The sequence below is a fragment of the Lolium perenne genome, chromosome 3, assembly GCF_019359855.2.
Source record: "Lolium perenne isolate Kyuss_39 chromosome 3, Kyuss_2.0, whole genome shotgun sequence".
Lineage (NCBI taxonomy): Eukaryota > Viridiplantae > Streptophyta > Magnoliopsida > Poales > Poaceae > Lolium > Lolium perenne.
This window is the reverse complement of record NC_067246.2, coordinates 91,432,194-91,453,342: the sequence shown is the minus strand read 5'-3', so window position 1 is coordinate 91,453,342 and position 21,149 is coordinate 91,432,194. Positions and strand designations below refer to the sequence as shown.

Sequence of the window (21,149 nt, the reverse complement as noted above, 5' to 3'; positions counted from 1 at the left end):
AAAGATGTAAAACTTTTATTAATTAACAAGAAGTGTTAGACAAATGCCTAGGGAATGCCCTAGGACTTTGAATACAAGTCATCTTTCCCATAATTATATTACTCAAGAATTTTGCTCCTCTTACACTCCACATTCTAGCATCATCTCTGATATTTGCAATGATTGATTGTGCCGGAGAGGCGTGGTGACACAAGCTCCCAGGACACAAGCTCATTGCCATATCCATTTTGGAGTTGCCTTTCCCCAAGGCCATCTTCATCTATTGATCTTTGACGCTAGCTTCATTTGTCAAAATCAAATTATCGGTATCATGCCCACACCAAGGAAGGATGGCATTCCAAATGCAAAGGGAGATGCAATACTTGAAGAGAAGACGAGGCGTCGATTCTTAAACTTGGTTACAAAGGGGGCAATTGCCATAACTTGGCCAACCCCTTCTAGTCAATTGATCCGCCGTCCAAACTCTTTTTTTTAGATAATAACTGATGGAATTCATTGGTGAAACCGATTACAAACGACTTCAAAAATAAAGGAAAATACAATATGATCCAAGGCTTTTGCAAGAATGACCTCACAGCATAATTCCAGACCGCAATCAAGCCTATCGTCCTCGTTGTCACCAAAAAAGTACAAAGATCGGATCGAGAGGCAACGCATCTTCCAACACCATCGTATCACCACCACCACCGTCGCCACACTAAGCTTTGAACACCGAAGGAGTGCCCACCCCGGAGGTGAGAGCTAATATTCTTTTACAGACCATTGGGCATGCATGAGATGGGGAAGATCCAGTAGTACCTCCAGACGAAGATCCCCGAGCAGTAGATACAAGCCACCAGTAGAACACTCCACCATCTGGCAGGTTCAGGCGTCAACACGTCAAGCCGCCTCCTCCCCTCGTCACCAAGGCCGCCCGGAGGGAGCTGCATGACGATGCAGCTGCAGGCCACCAAAAGAGCACACACGACCCTAAAAAGGAGGACGACGGTGCCATCCCCTTCCTCTCCCTCGCTACCACGACTGGCAAAGGAGATGACAATAGCATCAGCACTCCTCCGACTCCTGAACAGACTTCACAAACCCCACGGCGGGGTCGAAGATTGACCGCACCCGGGGAGACCACCCTCCCCAGATCCACAGATCTAAGAGTATACCGGGCCAGCAGCTCGTCGGCGCCGCCACAAGTGGCCTTGCTGAGATGGGAATCGAGCTCCAGCCTTATTTTGACGCGACGCCGCCTCCACCATCCCAACGACGTCCACTAAAAATCTAGACGAAACCAAGCCGAGCCGCTACCCGGCGCAACGGGATAGGATCCCCCGCCGCCGCCACGCCACCGGGGCTTTGCCCGGTGGCGCCACCGGCGGTGGCGGGAGGAGGATGGAGTTGGGGGCTAAGGTTTTCTGAAAAGGTTGCTTGACGATACAGGGGTGTACAAACTCTATTTTGTAAGATTAACCATGCAAAAAAAACCTGCATTTAGGAGGAGTCCAACCTTTTCAAATAGTAGTTTCCATAGGGGTGATACTTGTGCCCTTCTAAGTGCATCTTGTAAGCCAAGGCGGCTGTCTAGATTCCATCATTGTTGAAATTCCAAGTAATTGTGTCCTTGATACCGATGGCGAGGTGCATGTTGAAAATTAACTCCCAAAGAGAGACATAATGTTGAATATGCTCGACCCTGAACCCTTGATTAAGTCGATATGGGAGGTCCAAAAGTTCTTGTTATATGGATAGCCAATGAGAAGACCAAAATTTAGCTTTCTCCATACATGACATATAAGATAATAATATATGCGTGATGGCAGATTAAAGATAAAATATTTAATGAGATGGTGGCAATTCTGTGTACCCAGGCTAATATACTGCTAGTATTCCAAATTGTATATGCTATTCAACCAGCCTTTGGCAATATAGCGGTAGGCCTCCTCCGTGAGGTGTCCATCCCAAAACAAGTATGCAGACGGGTCCTCGCACACCGTGGCGCCGGGCATACCGCAGCCGGCGCTTATGTTGAAGTTGTACTTCCCACCTCCACCGCAGCAACACCTAAGAACATCTTGTATAAGTCCTACAGTTGTCGAAATCACTGCTTGTTAGGACGAATAGTGTCATCATAAGTAGTACAAACTCAGATAGAACAGACGAAACTGTGTAAAATAAGTACTGACCAAATTTGTCAGGAGACTGCACCATCTCGATGACTGGGGTGAAGAAATCGGCGTAGACGACCCTGGCAATGGGGTGGTTCCTCCGTACATTCTTGAGTGACTCTTGCAGCAGGGAGTTGTGGTGGACGGCTATCTCGTTGAGATCTTTGAGGCACCCAGTGCTGTTCTCGTAGCCTGCCGGGTCGGTGCTAGGAAAGAAAAACAAGTTGGGCGGCGTGCATCCGAGGGGAGGGATCCCAGGAACAACGACGGTCCTCGCCCCCTGTTTGATTACTACCTGTTCGATTCGGAGACTCGGGCAAATTCAGAGCTCAGACTGATCATAGCTAGACTGGGCATATGATTACTGCAACGAGCGGCTACCTCAATGGCCGCGGAGACGGTTTTGACCACGTCTGGGACGATGGATCTGAGCTGCGTAGTGTTCATTCCGAAAATAGCGAAGCTGTAATCGTTGAAGCCGATTTCCCCCATGAAGAAGAGTGACTTCTTGAAGAAGCACCGGCACGCTGCAAAACACGGTACAAGTGGTTTGTATGCTTGAATTTAGGTGCACTTGTGAAATTTGAAACCGTGGGTACTCAAAAGGCCGGCGTACCTACCTTGTTCAGGGCTGCACAGCGATGGCTTCAGGGAGTCGAACCACCGCAGCTGCACGCCGGAGCTGGAGTTGAGAACAAACTGGCCCACACCCGGGATGTCTCTGAAGAAACTGGCGTCCAGAGCGGTGGCGCCGGCGACGGCGAAGTTGGCGCCTCGGCGGAAGCTGCCGTTGTGCGTCAGATAGGGCGGGACGAACGGCAGCTCGAGCTTCTCAGCTGCACGCCGGCAAGTATCACGACAAGGCTACTACAGTGAACAGGAGAGTAGACTTACCAATGAAATCGATGATGAGGCGGCCATTGGAGTTGCGTCCCGTGGGGCGGCCGAAGAATGTCATGCCGTAGGGAAGCTCGGCGGCAGGGGTCACCAGCGAGTTCTCCCCGAAAACGACGATGTCATTTCCGGTGTCGGCGAAGGAGTCGCCGAAGCTGAAGATGGAATCGTAGCTCTGGACGGACGAGGCGGCGGGCTCCACGCACGCGAGGAGGAGAACCGGGAGGATGCAGAGCAGCTTCATCGTCGTAGACCGGTAGCTATTGATCCGGTATCGATGGACGGCATAATAGATCAATTAAATAGAGTAAGCGGCGTAGACTCACTGTTTAGTGCTTCGTTTTCGTTATGCAGCCGCCGGCGCTCGATGGCATCTGGCGATGTCAACGAGTTAAGCAAAGAAAATAGTTCACGTCAGTAGCTAGCTAGGTTCCCCAAATACAGTTGAGTTTGAGAATAGAATTGGGGTTTCGTGGGGTCTAAGCCCTCACGGTCTCACTTTATATATGCATGATCAGGTTACATACGTGTACAATACGACTCATACAATACGTACATCTAGGGGCTAAATACAACTCTAACATACCCCCTCAATCTTAACCACTATACAAGGTTTAGATTGGACTTAAATCTATCTAGCATGAGTCGTGTGGCTGGTTTAGTAAATACATCAGCTACCTGATCGTTAGTGGAAATAAATCTGACATCCAGTTCACCTTTAGCTACTCGTTCCCGCACAAAATGGAAATCGATCTCAATGTGCTTCGTCCGAGCGTGGAAGACTGGATTCGCAGTCAGATACGTTGCCCCAAGATTATCACACCATAATATCGGTGTTCGCTGCTTAGTCACACCAAGTTCCTTGAGTAGTGAGTCTACCCACTTGGCTTCAGCAGCGCCATTAGCCAAAGCTTTATACTCAGCTTCGGTGCTTGATCTAGACACTGTAGGCTGCTTCTTCGAACTCCAGGAGATGAGATTCGGACCAACAAACACAGCAAAGCCACTTGTGGAGCGCCTATCATCAACATCACCTGCCCAGTCTGCATCTGTAAATATGCGATGCCGGTCGATGGAGACTTGCGGATTTGCAGGCCAGTCTGCAATGTCCCTTTAACATACCGCAGTATACGCTTCACTGCCTCCCAATGCACTTCAGTGGGCTGTGAGAGAAACTGACACACCTTGTTAACAGCAAAGGAGAGGTCAGGACGCGTGAGCGTCAAGTACTGCAATGCTCCAACGACACTGCGATATCTGAAAGAGTCATCCGCACCAAGAGGTGCTCCTTCATTCCGAGACAATCTCTCCGATGGAACAAGCGGGCTGCATTACAATTCTCCATATTGACTCTATGCAGGAGATCAAGAGCATACTTCCGCTGAGTCAATGACATACCCCCTGAATTGTAAGAAGCCTCCAATCCAAGAAAGTATTCCAGAACACCCAAATCCTTAATAGGAAAGCTGGCCGAGAGTGAACGCACCAGAACATCAACAACACCAGGCGAGGATCCAGCAATGACTATATCATCCACATAGACAAGCATGAAGATGTGAACTCCACGACGCCGGAAAATGAAGAGTGAAGTGTCTGCCTTAGAAGAGGTAAAACCCAACTGATAAAGGAGATGACTCAAACGGGCATACCATGCTCTAGGTGACTGTTTCAGACCATAAATTGATCGTTGAAGCTTGCACACGTGAGAGGGAAAACGAGCATCCTCAAAACCAGGCGGCTGCTGCATATACACATCTTCATTCAGAAACCCATGAAGGAACGCATTGCTAACATCGATTTGCCGAAGAGCCCAGCCACGTGACACAGCAAGAGACAGAACCAGACGGACAGTAGCAGGCTTCACAACCGGGCTGAAAGTATCCCCATAGTCAATGCCCTGCTGCTGGGTGAATCCTCGAGCGACCAGTCGAGCCTTGTGTTTATCAATGGTGCCATCGGGACGATGTTTTGTCTTGAATATCCATTTGCTGCCAACGACATTCACTCCAGGCGGACGAGGTACCAACACCCAGGTCTGATTCTGGCACAGTGCAGCAAATTCCTCGCTCATGGCGGCATGCCACGCTGGCTCCTGCAAGGCATCCCGATGAGAGTGCGGCGCGGCAAAGAAAGCGCGGCGACGCGGATCATATCGGACCGTGCCATCGGTGTACACCTTCTCCTTCCGAGTGTTGTCCTGGTGGCGCGTAACCATCCGACGCTCGGACACAGCAGGCGCAGGTGAGAGAGGCTCCTCCGGTGGTGTACCAGCAGCGGGCGTCGGAACTGGCGCGGGAGGAGCAGCTGGCGAGGGCTGCGGGCCAGCGGCAGGTGAGCCGGACGACAGAGCATGGGGCGGCGTGCATGCGCCATGCACGTCGATCGCGCAAGAGGGCGCGACGTCAGGCCCATGAACGGGCGGCGCTGGCGGCATGGCAGACGATTCTCCAGCTGCATGTTCCTGCGTAGACAGCACAACACTAGGAAGAGGATCAGTAGACAAATAGGTCAGGTCATATTTGCGCATATGCTCACTCGTAACCGGTTCATCTGCAGGAAAGGACAAGGATTCTGCAAGATCAGATGCGTGAACCGTGACGCCAGGAGTGGAGTAGGGAAAGACTGTTTCATCAAAAACGACATCACGAGATATATATATACGTCCCGTGGACCGATCAAGACATTTGTACCCTTTGTGCATCGGACTGTAACCGAGGAAGACACAAGCTTTGGAGCGAAACTCAAGTTTGTGCGTATTGTACTTGCGTAGACTAGGCCAACATGCACATCCGAAGATGCGGAGAAAAGAGTAGTTGGGCTCAACTCCAAGAAGACGAAAAAGGGGTGTTTGTTTGTTAATGACCGGTGATGGCATGCGGTTGATCAAATAGCACGCCGTCAAGAAAGCCTCGTCCCAAAAATGAAGTGGGAGAGAGGAATGGGCAAGGATGGCGAGCCCTGTTTCTACCAGATGCCGATGCTTGCGCTCGGCAATCCCATTTTGCTGGGAAGTGTGGGGACATGACACACGATGAGACACACCTGTGCGCTGAAAATAGCGAGACAGGCGCTGATACTCGCCACCTCCATCCGACTGAACTGCCTTAATCTTAGCGTTCAGGAGGCGCTCAACATGAGCCTGGAAAGCATAGAAGACCTGCTCAACGTCAGACTTATGTTTTAAAAGGTAGATCCAGCAGAAACGGGAATAATCGTCCACAAAACTAACATAATACTTGTACCCACCAGAGGAGGTACGCGCAGGCCCCCAAACATCAGTATGAACCAATTCAAGTGGGGCAACAGAAACACGAGATGACACAGTATAAGGTAATTGATGACTTTTGGCACGTTGACAAGCATCACACACCAAAGATATATTGTCTGACGATGAATATGAAAGATTATTTGTTCGAACAATAGATTGAACTACATTATTGGATGGATGACCAAAACGCTGATGCCATTGCGAAGGGGAGACTTTGCTACTTGAACAGGCGTGACGCGGTGAGGAAGAAGCTCTGCAGAACGGGACTGGGTAGAGACCATCTCGACTTCTACCGAGAAGAATGACCCTCCTTGTTGCCTTGTCCTTGACACAGAAAAAATCCCGGTGAAATTCAACAAAGACATAGTTATCCGAAACAAGTCGATAGACGGAAAGAAGGTGCTTGCGAATATTTGGAACATGAAGAACATTTTGCAAACGCAGAGATGAACCGGGTAAATTAGAGTGACCAATATGGGCAATAGACAAACCTGTTCCATTTGCTACTTGCACCTGATCCTTGCCGGGATAGCGTTCGGCGAGCTGGAGGCGTTCTAACTCACTGGTGAAGTGGTCCGAGGCTCCCGTGTCCATGATCCATGGGTTGTTGTCGTTGGAGCTTGTCGAGGCCGAGTTGCCGGAGCGTTGGAAGTCATGGTTGAAGCGATTGCGACAATCATATGCCTCATGACCCCAGATCCCGCAAAGTTGACACTGGGGACGGAAGCGACGTCCATTGCGTCCGCCTCCGCCACCGCCTCCGCCGTTGTTGCGGCCACCGTTACCACAGCCACGGCCACCACCATCATTGCGGGGGTTTGCATAACCACCGCCGTTGCCGTAGCCACCATTGCCATGGCCTTGACCACCGCCGTTACCGTAGCCACCACGGTTGCCTGCTCCTTGATAACTTCCGCCCCCTCCTTGGTACTGATCAGGGGGACGAGGGCGTGCACCATTGCCCGGCCCTGGGCGGGCCGCAGCGTTGGCTGAAGAAGACCAGCCCTCAGCCTGAGCTTGCTGAACCTGCATGGCCTCGAATTGAAGGACGCTAGCATAAAACTCGGCATAGGAGATGGGCGTCGTGCGGAAATTGAGGGATGCCGCGACGGCGCTGTAGGAGGACCCGAGCCCGGTGACGATGTAGTCGATAAGATCCTCGTCCGGAACAACTGTCCCGGCGGCGGCCATTGCATCGCTCAGTGCCTTCATCTTGTGCATGTAGGCGCTGGCGGTCATGTCCTCCTTGCGGAGAGACTGGAGCTGTCGCCGCAGATGGCGAATATTCGCCCGACTTTGCGCGCTGAACATGGCGTGGACGGACTCCCACACCTCTGCAGCCGTCGTGCAGCCGATGAGCTGCGCTGCGATGTCCTCTCCCATTGATCCAAGGAGAAGACCCTTGACCCGCTGATCCTGAGTCCACCAGGTATGATACTCTGGATTGGGAACGGCGATCGCCTTGTCGCCGGTACCCTGCTGCACCGTCTTCGCAGGGACGACCGCGGTCTTTTCGAGATGCAAGTGGAGGTTTGCGCCTGCCAGATTGGGCAGCGCTAGGCCTCTCCACAAGGTGAAGTTGTTGCCATCTAGTCGGACCGGGATCGTTGTGCTGATCACGCCGGTCGAGACTGAGGAAGAGGAAGACGAAACCATGGCGCCCAGGGTTCCTGAGAGCTGGAGCGGACCCGACATCGCCGCAGACTAGGAAGGACCAGCGGCGGCGGGAGATCAATCTAGCGGCGGCGGGCTAGGTGCTCGCGGCGGCTAGGGTTTAGCTAGATAAGCTCTGACACCAAGTTTGAGAATAGAATTGGGGTTTCGTGGGGTCTAAGCCCTCACGGTCTCACTTTATATATGCATGATCAGGTTACATACGTGTACAATACGACTCATACAATACGTACATCTAGGAGCTAAATACAACTCTAACAAGTTGGCCATCTGTCATAGTTAATAGATCGAAGTACTAATCAATAACTGAAAAGTCAAGGCTATGGTTACAGGCTTCTCGGCCAACCTTTCTTTTTTTTTCAAAAAAAATGGAGGCAAAATCTTTGACTCATTCGTTAATTAACAAAAGAGTGCTTCGTTTTTAGGAAAAATCCGAGGGAAATTCTGCAACAATAGGGCTAGCCCACACAAACCCAACCATCAAAGGGCCGAACAACATGACCACACTCACACTAGCCCACACAATGGACCACGAGGCGATCCGAACGAACTTCAAACATGACACTCCAACACCATGTGGACGAAGACATGCCATGACATTGGGAAGCACCCAATAATCAACTGCGGATCCAGAATAGACAACAGCAAATGTAACGAGAAAATTGCATACCTCTCTAGCAACAACACCGGGCACTGTTACCAACAGTCCTGACTTAGCAACCGCAAGGTGGCTAACCTTTTGACATGTTCATCGCTCTCTAAATGAAGCGGCACACATTTTAGCTTGGCCTTGTAACTTAGCATTTGTAGTGTTTATCTCAGATTTTGTTCCAGAGTACATCTGAAAGACTCTTTATATTGATATAATCCATAAAGTTTCGTCTTTGTGTCGAAAGAAACATGCTAGACAAACTATCCATGAGATAAAGGAAGGAGGTCAACATTTAAATAAAAAGGATCAATTATCAACATATATCACAAAGTATGTACTCCTACATAATGTACTAGACTAGGGAGGGAGTTCAAGAGCAAACTCATAGAGGTCAGTTATCTTGGCTCGACTCTTTTAGGATAACAAGTTAAAAAAAATAAACTCAGCTCAACTCGTATAAATCACGAGTTAGCTCGTTATACATTTAAATAAAATTATCTTACATATGAAATAAAGTATGTAAGCATGTAGGATTCATCAAAATTGTTATAATTTTATTATACAATGAATGAATACAAGAGACGTACAATTACACACTAATCTAAATATTCCTACACAGTCACCAGTAAAATATATAATTCTACATAGACAGGCTAGATTTGGGGGCACCATTGTTGGCTGAGCTAAAACAGTATCTCTTTAATTCTACATAGACGGGCTAGATTTGGGGGCACCATTGTTGGCTTTGTGCTAGAGAAACCATTTTCATGCCCCTTGACTACCTTTTTTCTAGAACAGATGATTCTTTTCGTGGTGTCATCTAGAAAAATAAAACATCTATATCTATCCATCACTAGCCAGCTCCTACTCCTTTTGGTCCTATAAAGCTATCATCTTGAATCCATAATCTTTAAAGTGTAAATTCGCCATTATTAAAAATTTCCCTGAATAGAAGAGGACTCATATATGGTGCCGGTCTTTGAGGATCGGCGGGTCGGAGAAGGGCCCGTAGAGCCAGCCCTTGGCAATGTGGCCATAGGCAGCCTCCGTAAGGTGGACGCCGTCCCAACTCCAGTGATCCGATGGGTCGTCGCAGGCGTACGCGCCAGGGTTTCCACACATGGAAGTGAGGTTGAAGTTGTACTTGCCCACCCCCGGCGCGCCGCAACATGTCCTCGGCGTCTGCCTTAGGAACCCTGCGAAAAAGAACACGTAATGTGGGTAAAGGGCATGAGGCTACCGGGCCCAAAGTGCTCGGCTCTAGGCCCTAATGCTTAATTTACTACGGCAAACAGAGCCCATCAAAAGGTATATCAGCCTCAAAACATGATCAAAGGATATATGCCACTATGTGGGCCTTTTATGCTCTGTTAGTCAGCTATTGATAGAATGATAGGTCATATGAGAAGATAAGCTTACAAATGTATGCAATCGTTGAATTTTCGTTTGATTCCAGCGCAGATTACGTGTTCAAGTAAAGTTAATGTTATCACTTGAACTTAGTCTTAAGAACATTTCCACAAAGGTTAGTGATAACATCACGCACAACGGCACAAGTTGACCAATTCATGTGTGACCATTTCTAATGTTGAATGCCAAGAAGTACAGAGCAAACGGCATTGCAGAAAGGTCTCCAAAAACCTATCAGTACGTACGCGATCTAGAAGACAGAGACTCACCCCACTTCTCGGCGTGGAGGATGAACTGCATGACGGCGGTGTAGTAGTCGGCGTAGACGATGCGCACGGCGGGGTGTTTTTGCCGGAGCTCGGCGATCTTCCTCTGCAGCAGGGCGTTGTGCACCCACGACAGCGTGTTGAGATCCTTGATGCAGCCGCTGCGCGGGCCGTACATCTCCGGCTTCTTGCGGAAGATGGTCAGGTACATTGGGAAGCAGCCGATGGGAAGCACACCCGGCACAACCAGATCCACCGCGCCATCCGCGATCAGTTTCTGCACAAAGCACATGCACACGACTCACAACGCATGTAGAAACGAGGCATGGGTATGTCTGTGAGTGGCGCGCACCTCGATTCCCTTGCCGATGGAGTTGACGATGTGAGGCACGAAAGTGTGCACCAGCTCCAGCGGGAGGAACGCGCCGAGCGAGGCGGCGTAATCGTTCCCGCCGAATTCGCCGACGATGAACAGCGACCGCCGGAAGAGGTCCCTGCACTCTGAATTCGCGTCGAGGCCGGCCACAATCAGGCGTCAGTACCCACTACGATCTAGCTAGCCGATAGAGCTCATCATATATATACCATACAAAGTGCATAACTGAACCTTTTGGGGAGCTGCAGATGGCTGGCTTCATGTCATCAAACCACCCGAGCTGCGTGTGCAGGGAGCCGGAGCTCCAGATATGGCGCCCCAGCCCGCGCGCCTCGAAGAAGCTCGTGTCCAGCGAAGTGCCTCCGGTGATGGCGAAGTTGGCGCCGTAGTGGAACGTGGCGTTCTTTGCCTTGGACGGCGGCAGAAGCGGCAGCCCCAGCTCCTGCGCTGCACGTGCCAGAGGCGGGGAAGAAGACCATTGCTCTAGTCAGTAAGAACCAACATAGGGTGCGTCGATGGAACGGGAGGACACGCGTGTGTACCGATGAAGTCGACGACGAGGCGGCCGTCGGAGACGCGCCCCGTCGGGTACCCGAAGTAGGTCATGCCATACGGCGGGCGCGCCGTGGCGAGGTGCGACGGGATTCCGTCCACGCAGAGGTTGCCGGCGTCCGCGAGGGAGTCTCCGAAGTTGAAGATGGCGGCGTACTTCTGCGCACCCGCCTGCAGCGGCCAGAGCCCAGCGACGACGAGCACGAAGCAAATCAAGAACTGACACCGCATGATGATACGCACGAGGATGCGTGGCTGCTTGTGTCTTGTTGCGCGCAGGGGGGGTATGGCGTTGTATATTTATGCTGTCTGTATGTATGTACAAGGGGAGTGCCGGGGTATTTTGCTTGCTTGACCACTGCCTGACCACAAAAAAACAACAATAAGTGGAGTTGGTCGTACGATAAAGTTGCAACCTAGTATGCGTTAACTAGGTACTACTACTATATTTCTCGTTCCTTTCTTCAAGAAAGAATAAAAATATGTCTATTTTCCTCCGAATGACCAGGTCTTGTTTTTTTCTTAAAATTTCTTCCATGCTGAGTAGGGGTGCAGAATACTTGGTCTCTTAGCTTTGTCTAATTTGACAATTTGGGGACGGCATGTTCAGGAATTGTTGCAATGTCACATCACACGGCATTTCAAGTTTATAAGTAGCATGCATTGCAGAAGCCCAATATGTTGGGTCTCTAATATTGTTTTTCAAGGTTCTATTAGCTGTTTCGGGCTATTTACGGACTCTCCAACTTCGCGCAAAGTCAGACCGTCCGAATAAAAGTCAAATACTACATTTTAAGCATGTATAATGCTAGAGAAGGCACATTTTATCTTATCGCAACAAACTATCTAGAGAAGGAAAACATATATAAATCATACAATGCATATCTCCTATATAGCCATCCCTATCAATGATTTTTCATTACCTTCTTTTTTTCATTACCTCTACTCCAATCAAATGTGGCAACTATAAGGAAGGCTAACGTCCCCTATTGTACATGCCCTAACAACTTTTCATATCCTAACAAAACAAACAGTCCACGATAAAACCATCACACATAGTTCATTATAAATCAAATCAAAGAACTGACACATTATGATGATATGCACGATGGCACGAGAGCACGCAATGTCGTGGTGTCGAAGCCTCTCGATGCGTGGTTGCGTGTGTAGTATTGCAAAGTGATGGCCTCACATTTATATGTATGTGCCGTGGGGGAGAGTCGGCCTATCCGAGGTATTTTGCTTGCTTGACCATCGCTATCTGAGTAGAAAAATGATCTGTAGAGTTGGTTGTAGGATATAAAGTTCTAATGAATGGGTTAACTAGCAGCATTTCCCCGTTTCAAATTAATTGACGCAGAATTGTCTAGATACTCATGTATGTAAGCGATGTGTTCCGGGCAATTCGTGGAATACCGGCTAGCGTCGACCTTCACACCGTCCACGAGACTATGTGTGCTACATGTGCAGGAGATATATATGAGACGAGAACGAGGGGGAGGAGGTGGCGGCTGAAGGGGATGCGAGCTCGGCGGCGCGACCAAGGAGGGAGCTGGGCGGGCACATGTGCATAGTCTCTAGGAGCTCCCTGGTGTCCTCATGCGATGAGAGAGAACGCAGCAGCTGAGGCGGAACTTATACATCATGAAAAATCAGCAAATGTAACAATATGAAATCAATACAACATGTCACACATACATCCGTAATCACTGCAACATTTCATATATGTGTATGGAGCAGAGGACACAGGAGCCTGTAACAAATCGAAGCACTATGCACAACATAAAAAAACTCCTCAAAATCACTAACCTCCAGCATCACCAATGGAGGCGCCGGCCATGTCATCCATGGGTCCACCAGCAATGCAACTGGCTTGGCAAAGCTCCGCAGGTGCCGGGCCGGGCCACCCCAATACCATTCCTTAGCACATCGTCTTACCCTCGAGCTCGTGTCCATGGTGAGCTCTGTTTTTAGATCCATCGATCCATGGCTCTCATTTAAAATGTGGGGAATGATGATGGGAGAGGCACATGGGGTGGAACAGCAAGGGTGGAGGAAGTGACGAAGGAGGCAGAAGGGACAACGTGTGGCTTTAGAGGAGAGAGATAGGGGCTTTGGGGGTGAGAAGAAAAGCAAGGAGTGAGGGGAGATAGCGCGGAGGAAGACAGACCGGCTGATAGCTGAGGAGATCAATTTCTTTTAAAAAGCGGTCGAGCTTATTAGAGATAGAGTTTGGAACCGACCTAGTCTGTATAGAGTTCCGTAGCTATACGTTGTAATCTCTCCCTATCTCTCCCGAACTCTACCTGTACCGAACTACTATATATACATGGCAATAGATAGCTCGGAAACTATCCGAGTAGATTGAAACTACCTGATCATATTGTGTTCTTATATGGTATCAGGCCGGCTCTTCCGCCGGTAATCCATCGCAAGCTCGACGTCGCCGCCTGCTGGTTCTTCCCCAGCCGCCATGGCGTCCTCCTCCCAACCGCCGATCAACCTCGGCCTGCCTCCGCGAGAGCTTCTCACCAGAGATAATTACCCGATCTGGCGCTCCCAGGTCCTGCCCGCGATCCGCGGTGCGCAACTCGTCGGCCTCCTTGATGGCAGCGATGCTGCTCCACCGACAGAAGTGGAGATCGCCCCCGCCGACAAAACCTCCGGCACTGCTGCCAAGATGGGGCCGAACCCTGACTATGCCTCTTGGCTGTCTCGCGATCAGATCGTCTTGTCATACCTTCTGCAGTCGCTGTCTCGCGAGATTCTGCCTCACGTTCACCGGATTGAACACACCGCCGGCGTCTGGCGCGCCCTCCAGGAGATGTTTGCCGCCCAGAACGAAGCCAAAATCAACAATCTGCTCGTTGCCCTTGCCAACACCAAGAAGTTGCAGATGACGACCTCGGAGTTTCTCTCCAAGATGCAAGGATTTGCAGATGATCTCATTGCTGCTGGTCATCCTCTTACCGATCGCCAGCTCGTCTCGTATATTCTCGCCGGACTTGGCGCTGACTACAATGCCCTGGTGGCCGCTCTCGGCGTTGCAACGACGCCGATCACCTTGAGCCTTCTCTTCTCTCATCTGCATGCGTATGATCAACGGCAACTGATGCTCAATGGTCCCTCTCCGCCGGAGTTCGAGACCTCTGCCAACGCCGCCGCTCGCCAATGGCGCCCACGTTCTGGAAACAACAACGCCCGCAACCGCGGTGACCGCGGTGACCGCGGTGATCGCGGCAATCGTGCCGACCGTGGCGACCGTGGGGAACGCCGAGATTTCCGCCGTGATGAACGTCCCTTCTATCAGGGCCGTGGGGGCGGTCATGGACCTACTGGAGGCGGGCGAGGCCGTGGCCGCGGGCGCCGCCGCACGACCCCGTGGGTGGATGTAACCTGCCAGATATGTAACAAGGAAGGTCATGCCGCCAAAGACTGCTGGTCTCGATACTCTGAAGATGATGACTATGGTGACAAAGAAATTCACGCTGCTTATGGGGTTGACACTAATTGGTATCAAGATTCGGGTGCCACTCATCATATTACAAGCGAGCTCAACAATTTGACCTTCAGGGACACATATAAGGGATCCGACAGGGTCAACACCGCCAATGGGCAAGGTATGAATATTTCCCATATTGGTCATTCAATAGTTCGTAACCCTACTCGAAATTTCCATCTTCGCAATATTTTGCATGTTCCTCACGCTTCTAAAAATTTGCTCTCCGTTCATCGGTTCACATATGATAATGGTGTCTTTATCGAATTTCACCCCTTCTTCTTTCTCATCAAGGATCAGGTCACCCGGAGAATCATCCATAGAGGACGGTGTGTTGGTGGCCTCTACCCCCTTATTTCATCCTTGGCGTCTTCTGGATCCCTGAAGCATGCCTTTGTCGCCGCCAAGCTTGACCAGTCCCAGTGGCATAGTCGTCTAGGTCATCCCTCTTTAGTTATTGTTAGACAAATAATAAATAAGCATAGGCTTCCATGTGTTAGAGATACCAGCATTGTGTCAGTTTGTGATTCTTGCCAGCAAGGCAAGAGTCATCAACTTCCCTACCCTGTTTCTACTAGTGTGTCTACTGCTCCTCTTCAGTTAGTTTTTTCTGATGTTTGGGGGCCTGCCCCAACTTCTGTTGGACGATATGATTATTATGTGAGTTTTATCGATGATTATAGCAAGTTTACTTGGATCTATTTGCTTAAACACAAGTCTGATGTCTTCGATGCCTTTGTCAATTTCCAAAAACTTGTTGAACGCCAATTTGACACAAAAATTCTTGCAGTCCAGTCTGATGGGGGGGTGAATATATTAAGCTCAATTCACTTTTTCAGACTCAGGGTATTTCTCATCATGTTTCTTGTCCACATGCTCATCAGCAAAACGGTTCTGCAGAAAGAAAACACCGTCACATTGTTGAAGTTGGTCTCTCTCTCCTTGCTCATGCTGGTATGCCTCTAAAATTTTGGGATGAAGCTTTTCTCACAGCCACATATCTAATCAATATGCTCCCTAGTCGAGTTATTAACAATGACACTCCTGTCCATCGTCTGCTTGGTAGACATCCTAATTATTCATCTCTTCGTGTCTTTGGTTGTGCATGTTGGCCAAATCTTCGGCCCTACAATCAGCGCAAACTTGCGTTTCGTTCCAAACAGTGTGTCTTTCTAGGTTACAGCCCTCGACATAAAGGAGTTAAATGTCTCGAAGTGTCCACTGGACGAGTCTATATTTCTCGTGATGTCGTTTTTGATGAGGCAGTCTTCCCTTTCAAATCCCTACACCCTAATGCTGGTGCTCTTCTTCGAAAACAAATTCTTCTCCTTGATCCTTCACTTTGCAATTTTGAGCAGGGGGGCGACACTATTAGTGATTCTATTATGGAAAATACTCATGCTACTAACCCATCTACAAGTGTTGTTCCTTATGATCTACAGGGTGCAGCTCGTCGAGACGTAGCAACAGGCGAAAATTCTGGCCAAAACAGTGCTCCGAGCAGCTCATTCCAGCATTCAGGAGAAAACAACAGCAGCACAGACTCCCATGGGGATTTTCTGACAGAATCTGCTTCGGGATCCTCCCAGGTTCCCTCGGGATCCGCCTCTGACGCCTCGGGATCGTCTTCTGTCCCGCCAGGCTCTGCGTCCGCGTCAGGCGGGCAGCGTGGGCCTCGCACGCATGGGCGGGACGCGGCGTCGTCCCCGTCTGGATCTTCTGCGGACAGCCTTTCACATGCACAGCACAGCCCGAACTCAACAGCACGCAGCGCAGCCACAGCGGATCCTGGCGCCTCGCAGTCTGCGCCTGGTTCATCAGATCCTGCTGGCCACACTGGATCGGCTGCTCCTTCTTCTCGTGTAGCTCAACCTGTGCCCTCTCAGCGTCCGACTACACGTGCGTCTCGAGGAATTGTCAAGCCCCGTGAGTACAAAGATGGCACGGTCCGATGGCTTTTGACGGCTGCAACTGATGAACCGACCGATTTACAATCTGCTCTTGCTGATCCAAATTGGAAAGGAGCAATGGATGAGGAATATGATGCTCTCATGCGCAATAAGACGTGGAGATTGGTACCTCCACGTGAAGGTAAAAATGTCATTGACTGTCGATGGGTGTATAAGGTGAAGCGTAAATCAGATGGTTCGATTGACAGGTATAAAGCTCGTCTTGTTGCTAAAGGTTTTAAACAGCGGTATGGAATTGATTATGAAGACACTTTCAGTCCTGTTGTCAAAATTGCAATTGTTCGTCTCGTGTTGTCTTTAGCTGTTTCCAGAGGGTGGAGCTTGCGACAGTTGGATGTCAAGAATGCGTTTCTTCATGGTGTTCTGGAAGAGGAAGTATATATGAAACAACCTCCTGGGTATGAAAATAGCAGCACACCACATTTTTTGTGCAAACTAGATAAGGCCCTCTATGGACTGAAACAGACGCCTCGAGCATGGTACTCTCGGTTGAGCTCTAAACTACTTGCTCTTGGTTTCTTTGCTTCCAGATCTGATGCTTCTCTGTTTATCTATCGTAAGTCCAATATCACCATCTTTATGCTTATATATGTGGATGATATCATAGTTGCTAGTTCCTCTCAAGCTGCAACTGATGCTCTGCTGAAAGATTTGAGTCAAGAGTTTGCTTTGAAAGATCTTGGTGATTTGAGTTTCTTTCTGGGAGTTGAAGTGCAGAAAATTGATAATGGTATTGTTCTCAGTCAGTCCAAGTATGCTCGTGATATTTTGGAACGGGTTGGTATGTTAAATTGTACAGGTATGCCTACACCATTGTTTTCCTCTGAGAAGATTACTGCTCACCAAGGAGATCCGTTGGGTCCAGATGATAGTACCAAATATCGGAGTTTAGTGGGAGCTTTACAGTACCTTACTCTCACACGTCCAGATATTTCTTATGCAGTTAACAAAGTCTGTCAGTATTTACATGCGCCTTATACTGTTCACTATACTGCTGCTAAGAGGATTTTGAGATATGTTAAGCATACTATGACAGTTGGGTTAACATTTGTTAAGTCTGCCTCTACACTTGTCAGTGCTTTCTCTGATGCCGACTGGGCGGGGTGTGTTGATGACCGTCGGTCTACTGGAGGATTTGCTGTGTTTTTTGGTCCAAATCTGATCTCGTGGAGTGCTAAGAAGCAAGCTACAGTATCCAGGTCAAGTACTGAAGCAGAGTATAAGTCAGTGGCTAATGCAACGGCTGAAATGATGTGGGTTCAGTCTTTGCTTGCTGAGTTGGGTGTTAGACAGCGACAGACGCCTTGTTTATGGTGTGATAATTTGGGAGCTACATACTTGTCTGCTAATCCTGTTTTTCATGCAAGAGCCAAGCACATCGAGATTGATTTCCACTTCGTTCGAGAACGAGTGTTGAGGAAGCAGCTGGAGATTCGGTTTATTCCTTCTAAAGATCAAGTCGCAGACGGGTTTACTAAACCATTGCCTTATCGAGCCTTTGAAGATTTCAAGCATAATCTCAACTTGCGAAGTTGTGATTAAGGGAGGGTATTAGAGATAGAGTTTGGAACCGACCTAGTCTGTATAGAGTTCCGTAGCTATACGTTGTAATCTCTCCCTATCTCTCCCGAACTCTACCTGTACCGAACTACTATATATACATGGCAATAGATAGCTCGGAAACTATCCGAGTAGATTGAAACTACCTGATCATATTGTGTTCTTATAGAGCTATTTAGTAATGTCCATTTATGTAATTAGCACGTGTTTTTATCACAAAAAAGGAAACTGTAATTAGCTTTTATGTGAAATTGCTCCAAGTTTACAACGAATTGCACACATATATAATTGTAAGAGAAACACAGGCAGTTAAGCACACGACGCACGCATCAGCCGCGGCAACCGGCGATCTTGCTGCAGCCACGCGTGTAACGATTGGCCTCTCCAGGAGGTCTGGCGGCGGCCTCGTCGGAGAAGTTGACGCGGTTCCCGCGGGGGAGACCGGAGTAGCTGATAACGCCGGCGCTCGGCGTGATCCGTGCCCCGTCGGCGTCCTGGCCCGCCAGCACGAGGCCAACCAGCACCACGGCCAGCAGCGCAAGCTGCATGGTCGCCTTCGCCATGCGTGCGTGCTTCTCCTTCCTGTGTTTCTTCAAGGAGGCAAGGAAACTTGGCAATGGAAGGGTGATCTTTGTGCGCCTTTTATTGCTGTGTCAGGTCAGATGAGCGTGCTAATAAAAGATACTATTTTAAGGCTAGCAGCATGTCTAAAATATGAGCGTGCGAGAGGAAAAACAGAGGTCAGGTGGGAGCACTATTAAGGCATTGTTTAGGAACGGAACTCATCGGTTCTAAACAGGCGATGGAGCTCCCCACACCAAAACGTGGCAACAAAATTGAACGCCCCTAAATTCTTTTCTAAAACGCTTTGCTAGTTCTCCGTTAACCGAGAATTAACTTAGTGCTTGATCCATCATTCTTTTATTAACAAGAATAATTATGTGAGCCTTTTCTGTTTTAGCTATTAGGCCTTCTTTGTTCTTCAGTTTTTCTATTTTGTTTTATGGTGGGTTCTTTAATGTTCTAACTGCTAGGCCTTTTTGTCTTTTGGGGTTTTGTTGGAGCCTTTTACAGCGAAGTAAGACTAGTACATAATTGTGTGCTGTTACAAAGTACTCCCTCCGTCTCAAAATATAAGGCGCACTTAAATTTCGCAGATGAACGGTGTACAGCTGTGACTATGATTTATACTTGTAATATATCCAAAAATGCATATAACTTCTGCAAAAATGCAATGGTACCATTTATACATTCTAAATCCATATAATTTAGCAGATAGTAATGATCATAGTTGTGCAACAAAGACCCTACAAAAAAAAGTGTGCCTTATATTTGGACTAGGAGAGTATAATGTAATCCGATATTTTTCTAGTGTGCAATGGCATATACGTGTAACTGAAAACCTATATTTTTACGTGCAATCAAACACCTCCAAATTAGTAGTATGCAATTTCATAATAGTATGCATTTTGCACAAATAGTACTCCCTTCATACCGGTTTACTGAGGTATTACAAATATTGAAGGAAAACTTCGACTACTAATTTAGACATCAAAATATAAGATATATACCACACAAGTTATACCAGTGCAAAGGTCTTTAAAATATGAATCCAATGCTATAATTTTTGTAGAATATTTCTCCTATTTTGTTGACAAAACTAATTGTTAAATTTTTTCCTCAAGGTGTGTAATATCCTAATAAATCGGTATGGATATAGTATGTGAATTGCAGTTGACATGAATTGTAATGAAACAGAAAATTTCTCGCGACCGCGACTAAATATTAACATGTGCATTTTCATATTAGCATGCAATTTGTATCATACCGTATAACTTGCTATTATGTAATTGCAAAGTAATAGATGAATTGAAGTGGAATAGGTATGCAATTGATCATATGTATGTAATTGTACATCTACATGTAATTGCATTTAGGTGGGCATTTTTTTGAAATTTACATGTAATAGTTTTTATTTTAATTTTCCCTGTTAACTTTAACTAGGCCTTGTAGTTTTTTATTTTTTTTAAGCTTTTGTTATTGGGTTCGTTATTGTCTATGGGAAAATCATTATCCCAAAAAAGAGGGGGAAGGAGGAATCGATCGACCAAGAATGAAGATAATTCTCTATCAGTTGAGGGCTAGACGCATATTCAACAAGGAAATATGCCGCTAAAGATTTATCAAGAAACACATATATATTTCATGTGCAATGAAACATAAAATCACCATGTGATCACATATAAATATTAACATGTGCAATTGCACATTAGCATGCAATTTGCATCCACTGCTAGAAAAAGCCTATTACTGGCGGACCAAAATTCACTACCGTCGGCGCACCATGTCCCGGTGGTAGCGCGTTAAAGATGGCGTGTTACCGCTAGCACGCGCTGGTGCGTCGGCAATAAAATCACATATCATCGGCGCACCACACCGGCATTATTCTTTTTTCAGAAAACAAAAAAGGCCTCGTGGCCCATGTGCACTTTTACAATAAGAACCGTGAGTTCAAAAATAAAAAGCAATCGACTTATCCGTCACTGTCGTGCAGGAGGAGCCTATCACCGCCCCTATCGTCGATGTGTAGGAGGAGGAGTTGGAGGCCTCCATCGGCCCCGAGCAGGAGGAGGAGGCACCACCAGTCTCGTGCAGTAGAAGGTTCTCTCGTCCCTCTCGTCGTTGCACAGGAGGAGGGCGTTGGGTAGGGAGAGGAGGGGGAGGGGGAGAAGGTGCCGAAAGAGAATGGGAAGAGGAGGAGGAAAGATGGTGGACAAGGGAAAGAGCAGGAGGAAGAAGGTGGAGAAGGGAAAAGTGAGAAAAGATATTATAAAACTGATTTTTTTGCATCAAAATATAAAACATAAAAAAACTC

General features: G+C 48.2%; 4 protein-coding genes across 4 annotated transcripts; all 4 read right to left on the bottom strand.

The window, feature by feature from the left end:
• Window positions 1–1,693: 1,693 nt before the first annotated feature.
• Window positions 1,694–3,458, bottom strand: LOC127341935 (GDSL esterase/lipase At1g28590). The gene is made up of 5 exons (XM_051367874.2): window positions 3,048–3,458; window positions 2,774–2,989; window positions 2,535–2,680; window positions 2,172–2,448; window positions 1,694–2,071 (listed from the first exon to the last, which is right to left on the bottom strand). The coding sequence occupies exons 1-5, from the start codon at window positions 3,289–3,291 to the stop codon at window positions 1,869–1,871; spliced, it is 1,086 nt and encodes a 361-aa protein (XP_051223834.1). The 5' UTR covers window positions 3,292–3,458; the 3' UTR covers window positions 1,694–1,868.
• Window positions 3,459–3,721: 263 nt separating this feature from the next.
• LOC139837938 (uncharacterized) lies at window positions 3,722–8,010 on the bottom strand. Its single transcript, XM_071827263.1, has 5 exons — window positions 6,829–8,010; window positions 6,090–6,204; window positions 4,697–5,597; window positions 3,871–4,158; window positions 3,722–3,725 (listed from the first exon to the last, which is right to left on the bottom strand). The coding sequence occupies exons 1-5, from the start codon at window positions 8,008–8,010 to the stop codon at window positions 3,722–3,724; spliced, it is 2,490 nt and encodes an 829-aa protein (XP_071683364.1).
• A 1,114-nt stretch (window positions 8,011–9,124) lies between these two features.
• Window positions 9,125–11,559, bottom strand: LOC127341936 (GDSL esterase/lipase At5g45910). The gene is made up of 5 exons (XM_051367876.2): window positions 11,236–11,559; window positions 10,925–11,140; window positions 10,670–10,818; window positions 10,321–10,594; window positions 9,125–9,837 (listed from the first exon to the last, which is right to left on the bottom strand). Exons 1-5 carry the CDS (start codon window positions 11,474–11,476, stop codon window positions 9,602–9,604), a joined length of 1,116 nt encoding a protein of 371 aa, XP_051223836.1. The 5' UTR covers window positions 11,477–11,559; the 3' UTR covers window positions 9,125–9,601.
• A 6,922-nt stretch (window positions 11,560–18,481) lies between these two features.
• Window positions 18,482–18,908, bottom strand: LOC127341937 (uncharacterized). The gene has a single exon (XM_051367877.2). The coding sequence runs from the start codon at window positions 18,835–18,837 to the stop codon at window positions 18,604–18,606; it is 234 nt and encodes a 77-aa protein (XP_051223837.1). The 5' UTR covers window positions 18,838–18,908; the 3' UTR covers window positions 18,482–18,603.
• Window positions 18,909–21,149: the final 2,241 nt, after the last annotated feature.